At 35.9% G+C, this 19,779-nt stretch overlaps 1 protein-coding gene across 1 annotated transcript; it reads left to right on the top strand.

The window, feature by feature from the left end:
* Positions 1-1,445: 1,445 nt before the first annotated feature.
* LOC138388355 (cytochrome P450 1A1-like) lies at positions 1,446-19,348 on the top strand. Its single transcript, XM_069476387.1, is given in 8 exon segments — positions 1,446-1,600; positions 4,616-5,454; positions 6,766-6,858; positions 6,860-6,893; positions 11,464-11,558; positions 11,643-11,755; positions 14,722-14,808; positions 17,299-19,348. Coding segments are annotated over 7 exon segments (1,572 nt in total). The 5' UTR covers positions 1,446-1,600; positions 4,616-4,632; the 3' UTR covers positions 17,627-19,348.
* Positions 19,349-19,779: the final 431 nt, after the last annotated feature.

The raw sequence follows: 19,779 nt of genomic DNA, 5'->3' as shown, positions 1-19,779 counted from the left end.
ATCAATTGTCTATAATAATAAGGACTTGCAAAAATAATGTGATATGGCTACCTAATATCAATCGTAATATCAATTAATCCAATGTTGGGTTAGTTATAGTAGAGCAGATACTTCATGGAAGAACTTTAGAAGTAAAACATTTTTTTCAGTAGATAAGTATGACAGGATTAAATGCCAATTAGCAAGACTTCTGCCAGTGGGTCAGAACATTCCTATGATTTGTAGGCCCTTCTTAGATTTTTTGGATGTATGCCTTTTGAAGTTTAGATGTTTAGGCCAACTAAAATATATATAGAAAAAATTAGCCGGGCATGGTGGCGCATACCTGTAGTCCCAGCTACTTGGGAGGCTGAGGCAGTAGGATTGCTTAAGCCCAGGAGTTTGAGGTTGCTGTGAGCTAGGCTGACACCACGGCACTCACTCTAGCCAGGGCAACAAAACGACACTCTGTCTCAAAAAAAAATAAATAAATAAAATGAAGTTTAGATGTTTAGAAATCCGTATGGTTGAACATGGCATTGTAGCTTATGGCCTGAAGGTTACCCTTGAGGTTATTAGGTTCAGCCTTCACTTTGGGGGCTTGCCTTCTTGCCTATGTGAGAAAGTACTTCCCACACATGGTCATTCTTGGGCAATGGCATTAAATCTGACCTTGAAACCTCAAATATCTACGGAGCCAGAAACTCTAAAGCTTTTTTTAAAAAGTCTATTATGTAATAAGTTACAGGATCCCTGAAAGGAAGATGGCTAAAATCCACAAGTCATTTACCTAGTTGCATAGAAAAACTCATGTTAGGTAGAAACACTGGCATTTATTCAGATTGGGAAAAGTGCCTTGGCCCAGATAGGAATACTTTCTCAAATCAAAAGCTGTGAATATTACTCACAGAAGTTAACTGTTCCCGTTGTGGAAGTACAGATCTGCCTGGTTGCTAAAGAATCTCAGAGAAATTTACCAAACCCACCTGAGAAAGCAGACCCCTTAATTTTTTGTTTCCTTCATCTTCCTGCCCTGCGCTTGCTGAGAGCCCCGAGAACAGTGCGCACTTTCCTGGTGCCGAAGTTCTGCAGCACTTTGGTGAGGGGGAGTTTGAGACTCACAGCAAAGTAACGTCTCTGCAACACTTCTGCCTTTTCTTCTTCCCCTGCTCCTTGGTTATATCTTCCAACCTTACCTCTGCTTGTAACCAGCAATTTAAAAATGATTCCGTCTTTCCATTTGCCTTTTTCCGTGCTTGCTTCCAAGATAAATTTCCATCCGACTTCCTCTTCCAGAACCCCTTTGCTTCAGATGTCATCTCTCTGGCTCCACTCACAGTGGAATTCCACAGCTTCCCAGACCCAATCCTGGCCACAGAAACCTCTCCATCCCTCCCTCCTGCTAGCAAATACCAAGTTTCAGCTCCAAACTCCTCCCCACACAGGTCCAAGGTCCACCCCGCCCCTGTCTTCCAGGGCAGGATGTCCTTCTCTCTCCAGGGCTTTTTCTGCAGGGGAGGTTCCAGGACCCACTGTTGCTGTGACAGAGACTGTTCCTGTTTCTGTCTTTAGATTCCTCCACCAGATTTCTCGCACTGACCAGTAGGCTATCCGGGCACAGGTGAGCCTTGCAAGCCTCATTGTCATTGGGCTGAGTGGAGTCATTGGGACTTTTGGATGATCACCCTGGCAAGTTATTTTCCCTTAAAAAAGGTCTTCAACCTGAAATGGCCCTTAGTCACATTGAGACGCTTGAGAAAAAATTCATCTTCCCTTAGAGATTTTTATTTCATTCATCCATGTGGACATTGCTGTTGTTTCACAGCTCCTGCAGAAGGTCTAATGTGTGCGTCCAGGCTTTGGAATCAGGACAGAAACCTTCAACCTAGATATACATTCTTCTGACCGAGCTCTTTTCTAAATTGATTAGGATTCACTTTGAATCCTCAGTGGCGTAGCAGCCCATCTTTAGGGAGACTTATCTCCTCTGTCCTCAGACTGAGTTGACTCTGAAAACACTAGGAACAGAGTGAGCCTTCAGAGTTTTCCAAGAAAGTTTCTAGGAAAGTTGGCAATGCATCTGAGCCTGGTAAACTGCCAAAGAGAATTTGATAAAAGGAACGAGAAGGGCCCAGGCTGCAAAAGAATCCAGGGTGATCACACAGTTACATTTGCTGATGAAATATTTATTACCTGTTCTGGTGACTCTGGCAAAATAGTCGCATCGGGCAATTAACCACGTACATCACACTTGGCTTCTGTTCTGCTTTTTCTTCTAGCTTTGATTGTTGAAGGCTGGAGCTGGCCTTAGAAATCTTCTCCTCTGATTGACTATTTTATAGATGAGGAAACTGAGGTCAAGAGAGATTGTAAATTGACAGAAGTCTCACAGCTCAGTAGAGGAAGAGGAAGGAGGGAAAGAGTCATCTTTCTGAGTCTTGTGTTCTTGTAGCCCCATACACCTTTCACCTACTCACTACTTTGCTTTGGAAATGCAGCTGGTTATTGTCCATGTGCAAACTGGAATTTTTTTGGTATATGCCCAAGAGAAACTGAATTTTATAAAAAAGCAAGCACTAGAGGTAACTAACTGGTAATTCATTATTAAGTTCAAAAAAATGGGAAACAAATGGGGAAAAATTACTTTATCTCTCCTAGCCTCTCCATAGCAGGGTGATTTATTACCTCCCAGAAATGCGAGTTTTGAAAGACAGTGCAGACTTTGCTTAGTGCTGTATCTGATACATGGTAGTAATTATTATGAACGGGAGAGATTTTATAAAATCAGCACTCTGCAAAACGTGAAACACAAAGACGTCCTCACTCTGTTTTCTGAACAGAGAGAAATAAGGAAGTTTTGCAAATTGTAGCTGCTGCATTGATTAGGTGCTCAGTTTTTTCTTTTTAGTTTAAATACCTATTAGATACTCCCCTCTCCCAAAAGAAGCTGATCTCTCATTTTAACTCCAAAGTTTATTTCTTAGAATACAGTGCCAACCAAGTTAGTGTAGCTAGCCATATTTTATCGGTGAAATTTAGAAACAATCAGATAAGGCAAGTGACAAGGTGTTTGCATATTAAGAGTGGGAGCTGTTTATGCTGAGTAAGAACTTTAAGAGAAACACTCCTTTGACTTTGGGTGCTTTTTATGTGAGAACAAAGTGCAATGGCTTTTACCACCCTGTCATTCTCATTTGAACAGGAAAACAAATTCATTGCTGTTTGTGAGAATGACTTTCAGTTTATTAAGATACATTTTATTTAAAGCTCAGAAGAAATCAAGTGTTGTCTTTTCAAAAATTAAAGAGAGCTGGACATTTATCCTAGCCAATTAGTATACTGCCCATCAATGTTATTTGTCTCTGTAAGTAATTTGAGAAGTGTGAAGAGTTTAGTTGTATTTTCTTCTAAGAGAAATGTTTATGTTCCCTCTATAGTTACCATATAGTTATATATGCAATAGCTCACAAAAATATTCTGTATGTATATAAGCATTTCTTATTTTTTAATTTTTTTTTTTAGTTAGGACTCTCTTGGTTGCAAGTAACAAAAACCAATTCTAGCTAGTTTAAGGGAGAAAGACTTCAACCTAAGGACAAGAGTGCACCTGGGTCTCCTGAAGGTACTAGAAGTAGTGAACATAAGCTCTTAAGTCCTCCTTTTATCTTTTATTTGTTTTCCATTATACTTTGTGTATTTCTCAGAGTTCCTTTTATGGTTTCTCAGGTCCACCTAATGGGTGAAACTCCTCCAGATCATACCTTCAGAACTTAAATTTTATAGATCTAGCCACCCAAAGAGAGGATAATCTTCCACAGTCCCGTTTCCTACTTCTAAGGAAGATTCATCTTGGGCTAGTGGCTCATTCGTGGGTCAACCACATATTCTTAGGGTGACTTTTTAAGCTAAGCAGAAAGATAGCTTAGAAAGTCACCATAATGAACAGCCTGGAAAGTCCAAGGACAGACAGGGTAGGCCAACAGCCAATTAGAGATCTACTAAAAAAAGGCGTGTAATTTACCAAGTACTCTTTTTAAATAATGATCTAATTTGATCCTCAAGCAATGGTAGACCACTCTGCACCCAATTCTCTTATAGCACATTCTACTTTGTAATATTACTTTTGTGTATCTGTTATGGTTTCCTCATTTTTCTGTGACTTTTTGCTCTGTACTTTTAGTGCTTGACTTTGAGGGGTTCAGGAAATTTTTGTTGAAAAGAATGTGTGACCAATTCTGTGAGGTAGATCCTTGGATGAGAAAACTAGGAGGCACTGAGGTTAAGTAGAAGCACTAATGTCTCCCGGCTAATGAGTGTGGAGTCAGCTTCTGCAGCCTCAATCCTTTTCCAAATCACCACTTTCTATGTTGAGTTGTCCTCTCCTTCCTCTATGGTCAGTGAATTACATAGCAGGATTTAGGCCTGGTGGTTAGAACTGCAAAAAGAACAGAATTGGGGTAAAGATGCCATTCGTTTTATAAGAATTTGATTTTACCCTCTTAGTGCGTCAGTTAAGAATAGCTCTCCACTAAGTACAGTCTCTACTTTCCGTCTAAACAATTAAAGGGAGAAAAGAATATTTAGTCAACACTGTGAACTACAAAAACAAAGTTTACATTTAATTTTTCTGTTTTAGGTACTTTATTCCTGAAAATGGTATTCAACCTGGCAGTCACTCCCAGAGAGCTGACCGTTTCTCTTATAATTTTGGTGATGGTTTTTGTTTTTGTAAGAGCACTCAGGAGCAAAGGCAGAAAGCAGGTGTCTCCTCCTGGCCCACCATCCTTCCCCATCATAGGAAATCTTCTCCAGCTTGGAGATCATCCTTACCTTACGTTCATGGAGATGAGGAGGAAATACGGAGATGTCTTTCTCCTCAAACTTGGCATGGTGCCTGTCGTGGTGGTGAATGGAGCGGAAATGGTGAAGCAAGTGCTACTGAAGGATGGAGAGCATTTTGCAGGCAGACCTAACATGCACACATTTTCTTTCCTGGCAGAAGGAAAGAGTCTTTCCTTTTCAGTGAACTATGGAGAGAGTTGGAAGCTTCATAATAAAATTGCCTCTAATGCTTTACGCACTTTTTCTAAAGCAGAAGCAAAATCCTCCGCTTGCTCTTGCTTACTTGAGGAACATGTCACCGAGGAAGCTTCTGAGCTGGTGAAAGTCCTTGTAGACTTGACTTCCAAGAATGGCAGCTTTGACCCCAGAAGTGCCATCACCTGTGCAGTGGCCAACGTTGTCTGTGCCCTTTGCTTTGGCAAGAGATATGACCACAGTGATGAGGCGTTTCTTAGGGTAGTTAAAACAAATGATGACTTACTCAAGGCCTCCAGTGTAGCTAATCCTGCCGATTTCATACCATGTTTCCGCTACCTTCCACTGCGGATTGTAAATGCTCCCCGGGAGTTTTATCAGGCCCTGAATCAGTTTATTGCACAACATGTACAAGATCATCTTACTACATATGATAAGGTAAGGAGTTAAATACATACCAGGACAAGGTTTTGGTGAGAAGCAAAACATAATGATGAGATGCGTTGAATACCAAGAAAGTTGTGTTATTCTTCAATTCTTTTGTCACAATAAACCTTACCCAAGCTATTAGTAAATTTGAGGTCCAGACAGTGAGATCGTAGGGCAGTATTACTCAATTTTCATGTAAAATCCCTAACAGCTCTGAATTCTTTGATTCTCAAAAAATTTCCCCCAGAAGCAGAAACTTCCTCAGTGTAGACAGGGCACATACCTGAATTATGAATCTATAATTGCCTGATAAAAAATGACCAATATGTAGGTGAGTTACTTGAAGAAATCAACCAATTCTTTTGTCTCTCCCATTTCACACCTGATTACGGAGTCTCAGACTTAAAAGTACCAAAAGTATCAGCATATTTTTATCAGAAAGTATTTTGATTAATTATAAAGAATATTCTATAAGAAGCTTCAAATTTTCCCTCATTTCCTACTTGAGTTGCTTTGCTATACAGAAATGAATTTTGAGATAATACATGCATTAAGTTTTTCCAGATGGCAGAAGTGGACCTTTCTTGTTAAACCATTGAATTGTTTTTGGCTCACTCTGACGGTCTACAGAGGAGCAAACTTCTCTCTTGAAATATATATGGACTAGAAAAAATCTTAGTTCATAGTGTGGGGAGGGATTTGCTGAGAAGAGGGCAGCAGGACAAAAATAAATAAAACATGAAGAGGTGGATAATTGAGCAAATGAAGAAGTATGAGGAGTTGAGTCCCTCCAGTGAAAAACAAGAGTCAGAAGACAATTTGTTTCCAGGTGCCAGATGGGGACTCTAGATCAGGCACAATAAGTATTAGAATTTGTAAAGTTCATAAGCTTTGCTTCCCACTTCCTCAAATACCCCAACCCCATCTCTTTCCCCAGGGTGATCACAGTAAAAGTAATTTTTTTCCAATGACTTTGGAAAATCTTATGTTCACCTAGCAATCTCTCTATAATAAGTTAATGTTTAGTCCTGACATTTTTAAATCGTGCTTACAGACATAGGTACTCTTTATTTATTGATTGAAAGACATTCTAAGGAGAAAATTGAGTTTGGTAACTTATTTTTTTTTATTCTACACTCTTAAGATTGTCAGTCAAAAATAGTTGCAGGGCTTAAAATGACCTACTTATATTCTTTATATTCCTAAACTCGTGGGGTTTGTTTCGAGATACATAGGGACATGGCTTTTCCTGCACAGGATTTCTATGTGATACAAAATGTAGCTGGGGATGAATAATCGTGCTAAGGTTTGTTTCCTCAGGACCATATCCGAGACATTACCGATGCTCTGATTAATACGTGCCACAACAAATGTGCTGCTACCAAAACGGCCACCTTAAATGACAATGAAATAAATTATAAGCACTGTGAGTGACCTCTTTGGAGCTGGTATGTGAGAGTATTTGTCAACATGTAAGGCTAATAAAGATTAGTTGGGATTTTTCTTTTTATTATTATCTACTGTTTACAGTTTAGAGTATTTCCCTCTTTCTCTTCTACTTTGTGTAGTTGGTCTCACACTGTATAAATAATTTTATATTCTGCCATCTTCCCATGTCATTCAGAAAACTTTGTTTTGATCTCAGGAGCAGAGACTCGAGTGAAGATTAGCCCCCAATTCCTGGTGCATTTCCATCGTTGTCCATGCAACGACTGCCCTCGTTTGTTTACTACCTTTTATCCCTCCCAGGCCCTTCACCCAACCCACTGACATTTATTCCTAATCTGTTTAAAGTGTTATTGTGTTTATGTATTCTTATAAAATGGGCTTTTATTGACATATATTAACAGATATTTTTGTATTATCAAGTACTTTAATTTATGTAAATATAATTGTTATTTACATCTAAATGTTTCTAACTTTTTTCATGCAGCCCTGTGCTTCTAAAATCCAACCATGGTTGCCAGGTCTCATGTGGACATCCTGAAATTTTGCAACTCCAGGATTGTACAGAAAATGTAGATATCGAATATTGTGCTAATGCTAAGATGATCATCTTTGCACATGAGTTTTGCCTCCTTTGGAAATACAACCTTATGTTAAGAAGTAGAATTTCTGGGTCAACTAATAATAGTATTCTTGAGTTTTGATGCACATTGCTGAATTCATTTTCAGAAAGACTGGACCAATATATACTGCTATCATATTACTTTGATTCTTAAATTTCATGGTTATTTTTTAAAAATCATTTTTATTCATTAAATTTATTATAGGTCCTGTAAGATATTAGATTGCAGGATACAAATTCTCTTAGTATAACAAAAAAAATAGCAAAGATGTTTTAGCAGTTTCATTTTAGTTAAAGTATTCTTCAAATTCATTTTTTTCCCTTTCTTCTTTAAACCATCTTCATTGGTAATTGGGTTTATTTGTTTCTAGGATCTATGCATTTGTGTTCCTGAATTTTCTTTGCAAACAAAAGTACTTGTTTTAATTTTGTATTAACTTTCCTTATGCAAATACATTTCCCCTATATGTGTGCATGCATGTTTCTGTTTTTATTATTTTGGCCATGACATCAATTTGATGGATTATTTAATCTGGTTATTTATCATAAAAATGTGATCATGCTGTACTTAGCATTTTCTTTTGCCAACTAGATGATGGTAAGTACTAATGTTAGAATTCATGAGGACATTTTTTAAAAGCCTGAACACCACTGAGTACTAAAGATGGGATGTGTGGGAGAATGATTAATATATCAAGTGAGCTTTATTTTCTTATTTATTTATTTTTTAATTGACATAAAATTGTACATATTTATTGTGTACAACATAAAACATAATGTTTTGAACTATGGATACAGTGTGGAATGGCTGAATCTAGCTAATTACCATATGAATGATCTCACATAGTCATCATTTTTGTGGTGAGAATATTTAATATCCACACTCTTAGTATTTTTCAAAAATACAGTATATCATCTTTAACTGTAGTCTCCATGTTATACAATAGAACTCTTGAAGTTATTCCTCCTACGTAACTGTAATTTATTTTCATCTTGATTCAATGAGATAATATCTGAATATATTTTAGAAATATGTAATACTGCCAAGATTATCAAGTAATCAATAAATATAAAATTATGGCAGAAGACAAAAATGACTAAGATATAGAATGGAGCCACTAAACATGTATAACACAGTTAAAAAACGGTTTGGATAAAATATGTGTAAAACAAACAGTATTCAGTAAAATGCATTACTATATAATGCTTTTATTTACTAAACAAACATATCCGATAGAATTTGTATTTTAATATAAATAAGAGTAATAATGAAAATTGATAAACCATAAACTTCCACATTTACCTGATAACTCATTAGTGAGCTGTAATAAAATATTAGAATAAATTAATGAGTTATAAAGCACATTTGTTCATTCACCACTGATCAGAAGGCAAAATCCACATATTTTAGTGGATAAAATTTGCAACGTTCTGTTTCATTAGTTCTACTATATTATGAACATTTATATTCCTGTATTTGACTTTTGAAGTTGCCATAGAGATTATTTAGTTTCTCCTTGGGATATGATCAAGTTGTCCCCATAGCTTTGATGTATAAACTCCATGTTTAGATAATCTACCAAGATGGATAATAGCAGATTGCTTAAGCATTGATATAAAAAGTAAAATTTGTGATGATCAAAATATGAATCCTGATATTTATCCAGATAGTCCTAGATCTTGGATGTAATGTCCATGGCTCTACAATGTGCAAAGTCAGTGTTTTGCATGGAGTATTCAGGGTTGTTCTTTTTGCTTTTGTTAGAGAATACAGTTGATATATTTGGCATAGAGGTCCAAATTGTCACATTGTACTGTATTCTACTATAGACACTATGGTCAGCAACTTCATCTGGACAGCTTACTTTTAGGATAATTTCTTGAGGTATCAAGTCATATTAGAAATTTTGTGAGTTGGGAAATATAGAAGCCATACTGGCTCACTATGAGAGATCACCATGTTCAAAAGATGTGAAAACTGGGCTTGAGAAGTTTCAAAAGGAGTTTACTCTTTTCTGCAGTTATACCTGGGTGTATTTCTTGCACATATTGTGATACAAGTTATTTAGAGAATAAATAAATAGTTAAGTTTCAATGCTGCAGAACCACAGACTTGAGTTCAGGTACTACTTTTGTCCCTTGTGAGACCCTGGTGAAATATTTTACTATTTTTATGATGCAAGTTTCTCATCTATAAAATGATTCTAACTGCAGCCCCCATCTCAGATAACCATGATATTAAGAGGTAAATATATTCATCATTGTCCATGTTGTTATCATCATGAAAATCTAGAAATCAAATATATTGATTTAAAAACTCGTTTTTGCAACTAGTTTTTGTAAGATTTAGTAGAAAACACAAATAATATTAATTTTGACATTACGTCACCATAGAGGTGAATTTACAATTAAAACAGTCTATGAAGCCTTTTTAATGTGGCATTTCTGAGTGTCAGGTTTTCAAGAATTAATCAAATTCGTTGATGTACTAATCTTAAAGTAATGCTTGAGAAAAAGATAATGGTTAACAGAGTTTCTTGTTTTTATTTTCAGTAATGAAAACCACTTAGCCAATGCATAGATAATCTCAAAAATGAAGATACCATGTTTCAAGACTGAATTCTGAACCATAAAATGTTACACCAAAACTAATAGTTAAAAAAAAAAAAATTGAATCTGGTCAACCCTCCAATATGTGCCCATATAAACTTATGGTCAGATGTTCAAGTTTAACTCTTTGGCTCTGCCTCTTATGAATTCATTCACCTTGAGCAAGGCCCATATGTTCTTGAGGCTCAATAAAATGAGTGTCATTATTTACACATTTACATATTACGTATCTATATTATGATTTATAAAACATGTGTGTGTGTAGATACGTACACACATATGCGGGGTGGGGGCGGGGAGAGAGAGAGAGAGAACTCCTGGAACAGAGTAAGTGCTCAATAGCTTCTTATAATTATTATTATTGCAAGTCATAGCTCTTATTATTATCACATCAATAGTGTTTATTACGAAGTGCAATGTTTCCAATGTTTCCACTTGTCTTAAAATTTACATCTATATATTTTTTAAATTTTATTTTTAATTGTGTTTATAAATATATAACATTAAATTTACAGTCTTATACATGTATTAGTATACAGTTCAGTACTATTGAGTATATTCATATTGTTTTGAAACAAATCTCTAGATCTTTTTCATCCTGAAATTCCATGTCCATTAAAGACTAATTTCCCCTATTCCCTCTGAGCCCTTGGCAGTCTCCTTTATATTTTCTGTTTCTGTGATTCTGACTAATTTAGAAATCTCGTATGAGTGGAATCATGTAGTATTTGTACTTTAATGACTGCCTTATTTCACTTAGCCTAATATCCTCAAGTCTTATCCATGTTATAGCATGTGACAGGTTCTACTTATTAAAGACTGAATAATATCTCATTGTACATATATATCACAATTTCTTTATCCATCCATCAATGGATATTAGCTTTCACCTCTTGGCTATAATAAATAAAGTTGTAATAACCATGGGTGTGCACATATCTCTTCAAGGTCCTGTTTTGAATTCTTCTGGACTCAGAAATAGCATTGCTGCATAATATGGAAATACTATTTTTAATTTTTGAGGAAACTCCATAATGTTTTCTATAATAGCTGCACCATTTGACATTTTCACCAACAGTTTCAATTTCTCCTCATCCTCATCAACACTTCTTGTTTTCTGTTCTTTTGAATAGTGGTTATCCTAACGAGTGAGAGGTTACAACTATATTTTGAAATCAACCTTAATATATAGTAATGATTTCATTGTGATGCTACTAATTTTTGGTTGTATTTAGATCCCTTTTCCCCAAGTCTTAGCACTCAAATGTGATGAATATTGAGCATACCAATTTTTCTAATACTTTTTTTCCATGAAACTTGGTCTCTTGTTTCTTTTTCAGGGTTTGAAACAGTATCGACATGTCTGTATTGGAGCTTTCTTTATTTGATACACTATCCAGATATTCAAGCCAAAATTCAAGAAGAAATTGGTAACATGCTTTCAGATAAAAAATGTAATTCTTGTAATTATCATTATTCTTATTAAATTAAAAAAAATACTTTTCCTTAAAGTAGAAACCTTGGGCTGAGATCACTCAGATTTGAAGACAGGAAAAATTTACCCTACACAGAAACTTTCATAAATGAAGTATTCAGACATGTCTCCTTTCTTCCATTTACTATTCCACACTGGTAAGCATATGCTTCTCCTCTGAAATAGCAACCAATGGTGGGCTGGGGGCAGTGAGGTATCTTAGACAGTGGAAACCTTAAAGTGCTTTAAAATCTATTACATGTTGTTATTTTAGTATTACTTTTTATTTTGAAATCCTCTAATAAATTTGTGTGTAGAGCGAAAGCATATTTTGTGGGCACTTTTCATCACTAAACTATGACGCCATTAACTTTCATCTTATATGTACTAATCGAGAGAAGGGTATGGAAGTTCCAAACAAGTAGATAACCCAACCATCGTGTAAGTTGGCTATGCAATGTCATACAAACTCACTTAACTTCATCTGATGAGCAGCCTTAGCTTCCCCTGGTGTGGCTTCATTTTCAGTAGCCTAGAATTTTGCTGGACAACAAGCTAAGGAAGCCAATGCTGTTACAAATAGATTAAACAGAGTGCTCATTTACAGATATTTGAAAGCTTACTGAAATTTACTCCATAATCTCCAGCATAAGTGCATGCCAGCGTAGGTTAAGAAGATAGCCTTCATTAAATATGTATGTGGAAAACCAAAGTTCTGGTACTTTGATTTGTTTTGTTTCCCACAATTAAAATTTTTTAAGAAGGAGAATTTTCAGTGTTTTTCTCTGTCCTCCCTTTAAATGGTGAAGGAGTGGGAAATTTTCTCTCTCCCTGGGAAACTGATGTAATCATTTAGTCATTGGCACAACAGCATGCAGTGCCCTCAGCTGAAGTGGCCCAGAGAGTCAGGCCACTGGCCAAGCAGAGTCAAGGCCAGACAGCCAGTTCCCAGTGTTTTGTCTCTTTAGTTCTCTTTTTTTCACACACGATATTTATCTTTTCACAATGATCCCTTTTCTTCTAGCTTCTGCGTCAAATCCTCTTTCAGTTAAAGCAGATTTCGTCTTTAAGGTTTTTTTTTTTTTTTTTAAAAAAAAAAAAAAACTCCTACATTTAAAGAAGCAACTCTTCTGTCCCAATGACTTTTATAAGGTGGCTTTGGTTGCTTCATAAAAGATATGATCTACACCTCTGCTAAATACTCAGGAACACAGAGGCTCTGCCAAGTTTATGGGCATGATTTGGAATAAAAGAGATCATCTAAATTAGGGCCCTGAACACTCATCTGAGGGTCTAATTGTTAGGGAGAAATATATATTAGGACAGAGGTATTCATTGCATTATTAAAAGTAAAGAAATAAACTAATATTTAAAACTAAAAGAACAAGTGCATTGACCAATAAGAACATTGTGATATAACCCAAGAATTTTTATGCACACAAGAAAGCCTTTTTGCATTGTTTGGGACTGATCTATTCTACTACACCTGCAAGTTTATTGTTGCAGATATCAATATGTTAAATATCAATGTGGTAAAATAAGGTGAATTAAAATAAACTAAATGAAATAATCATAGCTAAAAGCAGCCCAAGTTTGCTATTACATATAACACATATACATATGCATAGACACGCACACACAGGACCAAACAGTACCATAATAAATATTTATTACATATATGTTTCTTAAAAATTGTGTAAAAAGCCACTTTTATACACAAAGTTTTAGGAACATATAAATAGGTAAAGAAACCCTTCAATTTACTCTTGTATTTCAATGTTAGTGAAATAAGGTTCTATATACCACACTTTCATAAAATAGCAGCATGTAACTCCTTATTTGAGTAGAATCTGAGCAGCTAAATGCACAGAGAGGGTGTGGACAGGAATGTGCTGAGATAGTCAAGCACCTAGGCATGAGAGGAAATAATCCTTCCAGAAATTAGGCCTATTGCTTGTTTGGCCTTCCGCCTTGTTGGGTTTTGAGGACACTCAATTAATAATATTCATATTATTTGCCAAAGGTAAGTACCAGCTACATAATAGACATAGATCAGATAGGGATTCGATTAGTAGCTTTCTTAATGATAAGAGCTAGTTTTCACAATGTGGCTTAGAGCTAGATCAAGTAGACTTGCCAATACTTCTCACTTGAAGTAGACATACTCCTCCACCCAGTCTCTGGCTGGGTTGGACAAATTCAGGTCTCTGCTGGAAGGACAAAATCTGTTCCTCTAAGTTCAGCCCATTGGTGATTGTAGATGAGATATGTCTTTATTACAGATTGGCTAATCTGAAGAGAGAACCCAGAAGCGGCCAAGACCAATGGGTCCACTGCCTTCTGTCAAACTCATTAAATGGAAATGCTCTGCTCCTCCTACTGTAAAGAAGTGAGTGTGAGGGCAAACTAGCGAGAAAGGGAGTGCTACATGGAAACATAACAGGATTTATTCTAACTCAGGCATAATTACAGAGCTATAAAGGGGAAAAGTGAACAATTTTCAGAAGGAGTTCAAGTATGAGACTTAGAAAAATAAAACATTAACTCTAGAAGAAACTTAGAGATCACCCAACACAACCAGCACCTTCACTTCACAGCTAGAAAATGAAGTCATAGAGTAAATGCAAGATGTGCCTAACATTTCACTTAAAACAGTGATCAAAGTTTATATTTCCTTGTTTCAATTCCATTTTCTTTTTGCCAATAACTATTAATAAGAGATGTGACATTTGTTTTCCCAATCTATTGAAAGTACACATTAACACATTGAGTACATACAGAGTGCTTAATAATTTCCTTAATAGTTTCCTGATGTAATTTGATCTGCTACTTACTCTGTCATAAAAATAATGAGATAATTTTCTAGTGACAGTTTTAGCTCATAGAAATGCCTTGAATATATTAACTGCACAATATGTTTAATACATGTGAGAAAAATATTAAATTATTAATTTGACAAGAGGTGGAAATTGTTTTAATTAATGAAAGAATGAGGATTTACAAAGATGTAATATTATAGTAAAAAGACAAAAAGAAATATAGTCTGTCAGTTGTGGGAGGCAGTTTAGAAATGTGTTATTTGAATTTACAGGCTGTCTTGTAATGCTGTATTTTGCTTTCCCAGTACTACAGCAGACACTACTCTGAATGGCTATTTCATTCCCAGGAAAACTTGCATCTTTATTAACATGTATCAAGTAAACCATGATGAGTAAGTTGTTAAAATTCATCTTCAGATAAAATTTGCTTGAGTGGTTGTTTGTTTACAATTTATTGATCTGGGAAAGATTTATATTCTTCTTAACTAAAATTCATTCCTATTTCTCTTGGAAAAAAGTTGGAAAGAAATTCAGTTTTCTCTGTGTGTCTATAGTGAGAAGGGTGATATCTTAATATAAATTTAGGAAAAATTCAATTCAGGGCAAATCCAATGTCATAAGTGGCTCATTAGGAAAGGTGTGTGCCAAGGACTTTCTGGGCTTCTTTGTCACTGTTAATGACCAGTTGATATTTGAAATGCAGTCTGAAATCCCCCACTGAAATGTAAGCCACCACGCAGGGATTTTTTTTTTTTTTTAATTTTATGGTTGCGTTTTTTTTTTTTTCTTCTACCTTGGCATGTAGATTACTGCCTGGCACATAATTTGTCCTCAGTAAATACTTGTTGAATAACATGAACTTAGAGACGCACTTATATTAGCTGTAAAAGGAAGGGCTGAGATGAAGGTATACCCCAAGCAATGAAAGGGAGGATAATGACAGTGGCCATGGTGGTAGAATAATGATTCCAGCTAATATTTATAGACCCCTACTGTGCCCCAGGCACAAAATCTTGAAGTATCCCCCCTGAGCCTCCACAGTAACACTGTGCAATGGTGTTATCAGATCCCCATTTTACAGAGAAAGAAATGCTCAGATAGTTCAAATACCCACTGATTGTACTGAATAAAACTAAGCACTTCTATACCCATCGTAAGAAGCAATACAGTCAGTGTAAATTGAATGGCATTTGTTCTCACTTAGTATAATCCTAAGTATTCTAGTATCCTAAGAACTTGTGATCATATGCATTATTGAGTAATGTTCAAGCAAGCTAAGTTAACACAGGTGCTACTAAAGAAATACTATTTGTATGGAGGCACTTGTTTAAGGTAAATGAGTGTAATTCAAGACTTTGTATTACGGGGAAATATTCATGTTTAATGTAAAGTAGAGGTCACAAATTCAAGCACCTACTGAGCAATGGAGAATACCAAAAATGAATGAATTACACTCAGTGAAGCATTTGGAGAGGGTCATATGCTGCATGTAACTCAGCCCAGTGAACTGTTGGCAAGGACATTGTCCCAATGTTGTCAGCTTTTACAATTACAAAACAGAACTTGGAAATGCAAATTTTCAAATGAAATCTGATTTTTAAAGATCAGCAACAACAGGCCGGGTGCGGTGGCTCACGCCTGTAATCCTAGCACTCTGGGAGGCGGATGCCGGTAGATCGCTCGAGGTCAGGAGTTCGAGACCAGCCTGAGCAAGAGCGAGACCCCGTCTCTACTAAAAAAATAGAAAGAAATTATCTGGCCAACTAAAATATATATAGAAAAAATTAGCCAGGCATGGTGGCGCATGCCTGTAGTCCCAGCTACTCGGGAGGCTGAGGCAGAAGGATTGCTTGAGCCCAGGAGTTTGAGGTTGCTGTGAGCTAGGCTGACGCCACTGCACTCACTCTAGCCCGGGCAACAAAGCAAGACTCTGTCTCAAAAAAAAAAAAAAAAACAAAAAACAAAAAAGATTAGCAACAACTAATAATATTGAAAATATTATGAAAGCAAAGCAAAATTTATTGGAGGACTGTGTAGGTCTGTGACCTCGGGTATAGAGAGAAACCAGTTTTCCTTCTAGAGAGAAAGTGACACCTACACATAAAGAGGCCCAGTTCTTTGTGAAGGCAAGTCGGTCCCTGGCATGTGGTTTACGGTGTATTAGAAAACATGCTGGCATTAGTTTTCACCGACAAGCCAAATATGGTTCATGTAACAAAAGATGGAGGTAGGAGAGAGAACCAAACACTCAGTAATTTGGGAACCGCGGGCAACCTCTCAATCAGAGCTGCTTTTGGGAGACCCGGCTCCTCTCCGTGATGTTGTACAAAGACCATTTCCTAAACATATTTATACCATAGTGAGAGATGTGGCTCAAACAGTCTCGTCATTCTCATTTATTTTGTTTAAAACAAAACAGAATATTTATTACTTTTTATTTATTTCACAATTTCAGAATATTTCTGTGAGAATTTTGTGTATCTCTTAAATTAAAATAAAAATGGAATAAATTGCCAAGTATTTTATTCACTATTTAATGAATCAGAAGCCATTTTAGTGAAAATTAAGTATAATTACATTAGATATTTATGATAGCCAAGTTTGTCCAATATTGAAGGAAAAAGTAACATATATATCCATAATAATTATGTATATAAAGTCATGTCACCATAATTATATATACATATATGTGTATACATACTTTACATATATACACACCTACTTTATATATATATATGTTTATATATAAAATTTATAAAGGATATTACAAACTTAAAATATTTCCTTCAAAATAAAATTATTGTGGAAAAGTTGGCAAAATAGCAAAAATTATAAAATGATAAAATGATTTTTTAAATGTTCTTTGTCTCTATTTTATGCAGAACTATTTGGGATATGCCCAACTTATTTAGACCTGAGAGATTTCTAAATGAAAACAGAGAACTGAATAAAAGCCTTGTTGAGAAAGTTTTGATATTTGGAATGGGAGTCCGGAAATGTCTGGGAGAAGATGTTGCACGAAATGAGATATTCATTGTCATCACTGCTGTTCTGCAACAGCTCAAGCTGAAAAAGTGCCCCAGTGCTGAGCTTGACCTGACGCCTACTTATGGGTTCACCATGAAGCCAAAACCGTACCAACTCCAGGCAGAACTTCACGCCTTACGTAGTCTGTCTTCTTAGATGCTCAGACTGAGAGGAAGGTTCTGATTCAATTCAAACTCAGTTCTCCTATGAGACTTACTGTCTTGTGAGGATAGCTTAAAATAATAATGAAGTGTGATACAAATCAGGGAGTTTAAATCCCAATCTTTCAATAGATCGTAGTATCAGAAGAACCAGAATTGAGTGTTTATAATGTGTATTTTTACCAGTATACTTGCAATGGATTTTGAAATGCTTTATTCAGACTATATGTCAACTTAATTTGTTTTAATAAATAAAGCTGAATGGTTTCCAATGTATCAAAAAAAAAAAAAAAAAGAGAAAAGAAAGAAAGAAAAGAAATCAAAGAGCCGTGCAGTGGTGTCCAGGTGTCACTGTGGGCGTGAGTGGCTGGGCAAGATGAGTGGCAGATTGAGTGAGCAGGCAGGGGGACCCTGTCTGCCTTCCCTTTATGCCAGCTTCCAATAGACAGTTATATTCATCTTCGTTTTAAATACAGGGTTTAGAATAATAACAAGGTCTGATGCAAAATACATTGTTTTCAGTGATCTAGGATGTGGTCTAGGATCTAGGATCTAGGATCTAGGATACAGGTGCTCAAGAGAACCAGAGAAGGGAGCCAGAGTGGCTTAGAACAGCAGAGAGCATTGCATGGTGGCAATAGATGACCCGAACTAGATTTAGAGAGGTGGAGAAAAGGCCATGAGGGGACATTTCCTCAAAGGCCATTTTTTGTATAGGCTCTTACATTTTCTGCATTAAGAATTTAATTTCAGGGCAAATTGGTATTTCTACAATGCTACCTATTTCTTTTGGTACTTAGTAAGTAGACATGTGTATTAGTTTGTTAGGACTGCCATAATAACAAAATACCAGAGGCTAGGTGGCACATTCTTTGAAGAACATATATACACATTTCTGTTGACCATATAAACCTAGGAGTGGAATTACTGAGTTGCAAACATTTGTTTGTTCAACTTTTCAACTGCCAGCTAGATTTTCAGCATGATTGTACTAATTTATACTCCCACCAGCACCAGCAACATAAAAGAGATCTCTGGTGATTTCATATCTTCTTTAACATTTGGCATTTTCTGTCTTTTTCATTTTAGATACTTTGGTGGTGTAAACATACACTATTAAAGAGACAGATCATGAGAAACACTGCTGACCTATTATCTTAAATGAACTTGATGTGGGCAATATTAGCTAGTTTATTCCCTCTTAATGAAATGCATCTGGGACAGATCAAGTGCATTCATCCACCAGAGTCTTTCAAATGTGAATGATTTCCTATTCTCCTCCACGTCCCACCACACACAAATGATCTCAGCTCACAGTTACCATGGCCTCCTGAGAAAGAGACTTCTTTTTTCTAATTTCCTTTGGTAGCGATGTTACATAATTTTCCCCATTAGTCAGAACAAACTCTACTTTTAAAATACATTTCAGTTACTACTACAGCCACATTTTGTTTATAATTTAGGGGCAGTCTAAAAGTGATTATTTATATGTGTTTATCTTGTGGCATGCCTCTATTTTTCAGAATTTTATTTTTCACTGCTATGGCTGAGACTGAAAAACAGGATGTTTTCTCTATTGCGTCACATTTCTAAAATTCCTTCTTGGTCAAAAGTGCAAGTCTGTTGATCCTTACAAACTTTTGTCGTTCTGGCAAGGAAAGAAAATACAAGAGGGGACATTTTGAGATCTTATTAATAATTTTCCATTGTCATTGTGTTTCCTTTGCTTTATTAAACTGTTCATATTTTCCAACTAATATCATTCTGCTTATTATTTGCTTATTTTTAAAATAAATAATTGGAGTGATTACTCATGCTTTTCTAGAAGTGTCATTTCATTAGAAAGTTATTTCTGGGTAATAAAAGCTTAAATTTTAACTTTGAAACCCTTCTAATAGTTAGATTGATACAGTTGGAGATTTCTCTTTCTGTTGTTTATACAGTGAGGTGATCCTGTGAATGCCAGGAAGGATTTTGCATGCAATGATCCTTCAATAACTAGCATCTAAGAAAAACGAAACCTCCACACTTAATTTCTAGACATATCTTTGCATTTGTTTCTTCATTTTGTTTATGCTACCTTTTGCCATGCAAAAATATGTAATTTTCAAATAGCCAAATTTTTATTCTTTTACCTTATCTCTGAGGTTAGGTACTGCTAGAAGTCCTCATTTT

Source organism: Eulemur rufifrons, chromosome 7, assembly GCF_041146395.1.
Source record: "Eulemur rufifrons isolate Redbay chromosome 7, OSU_ERuf_1, whole genome shotgun sequence".
Lineage (NCBI taxonomy): Eukaryota > Metazoa > Chordata > Mammalia > Primates > Lemuridae > Eulemur > Eulemur rufifrons.
Note: the sequence above shows the minus strand (reverse complement) of the source record. Positions and strands in the feature narration are given on the sequence as shown.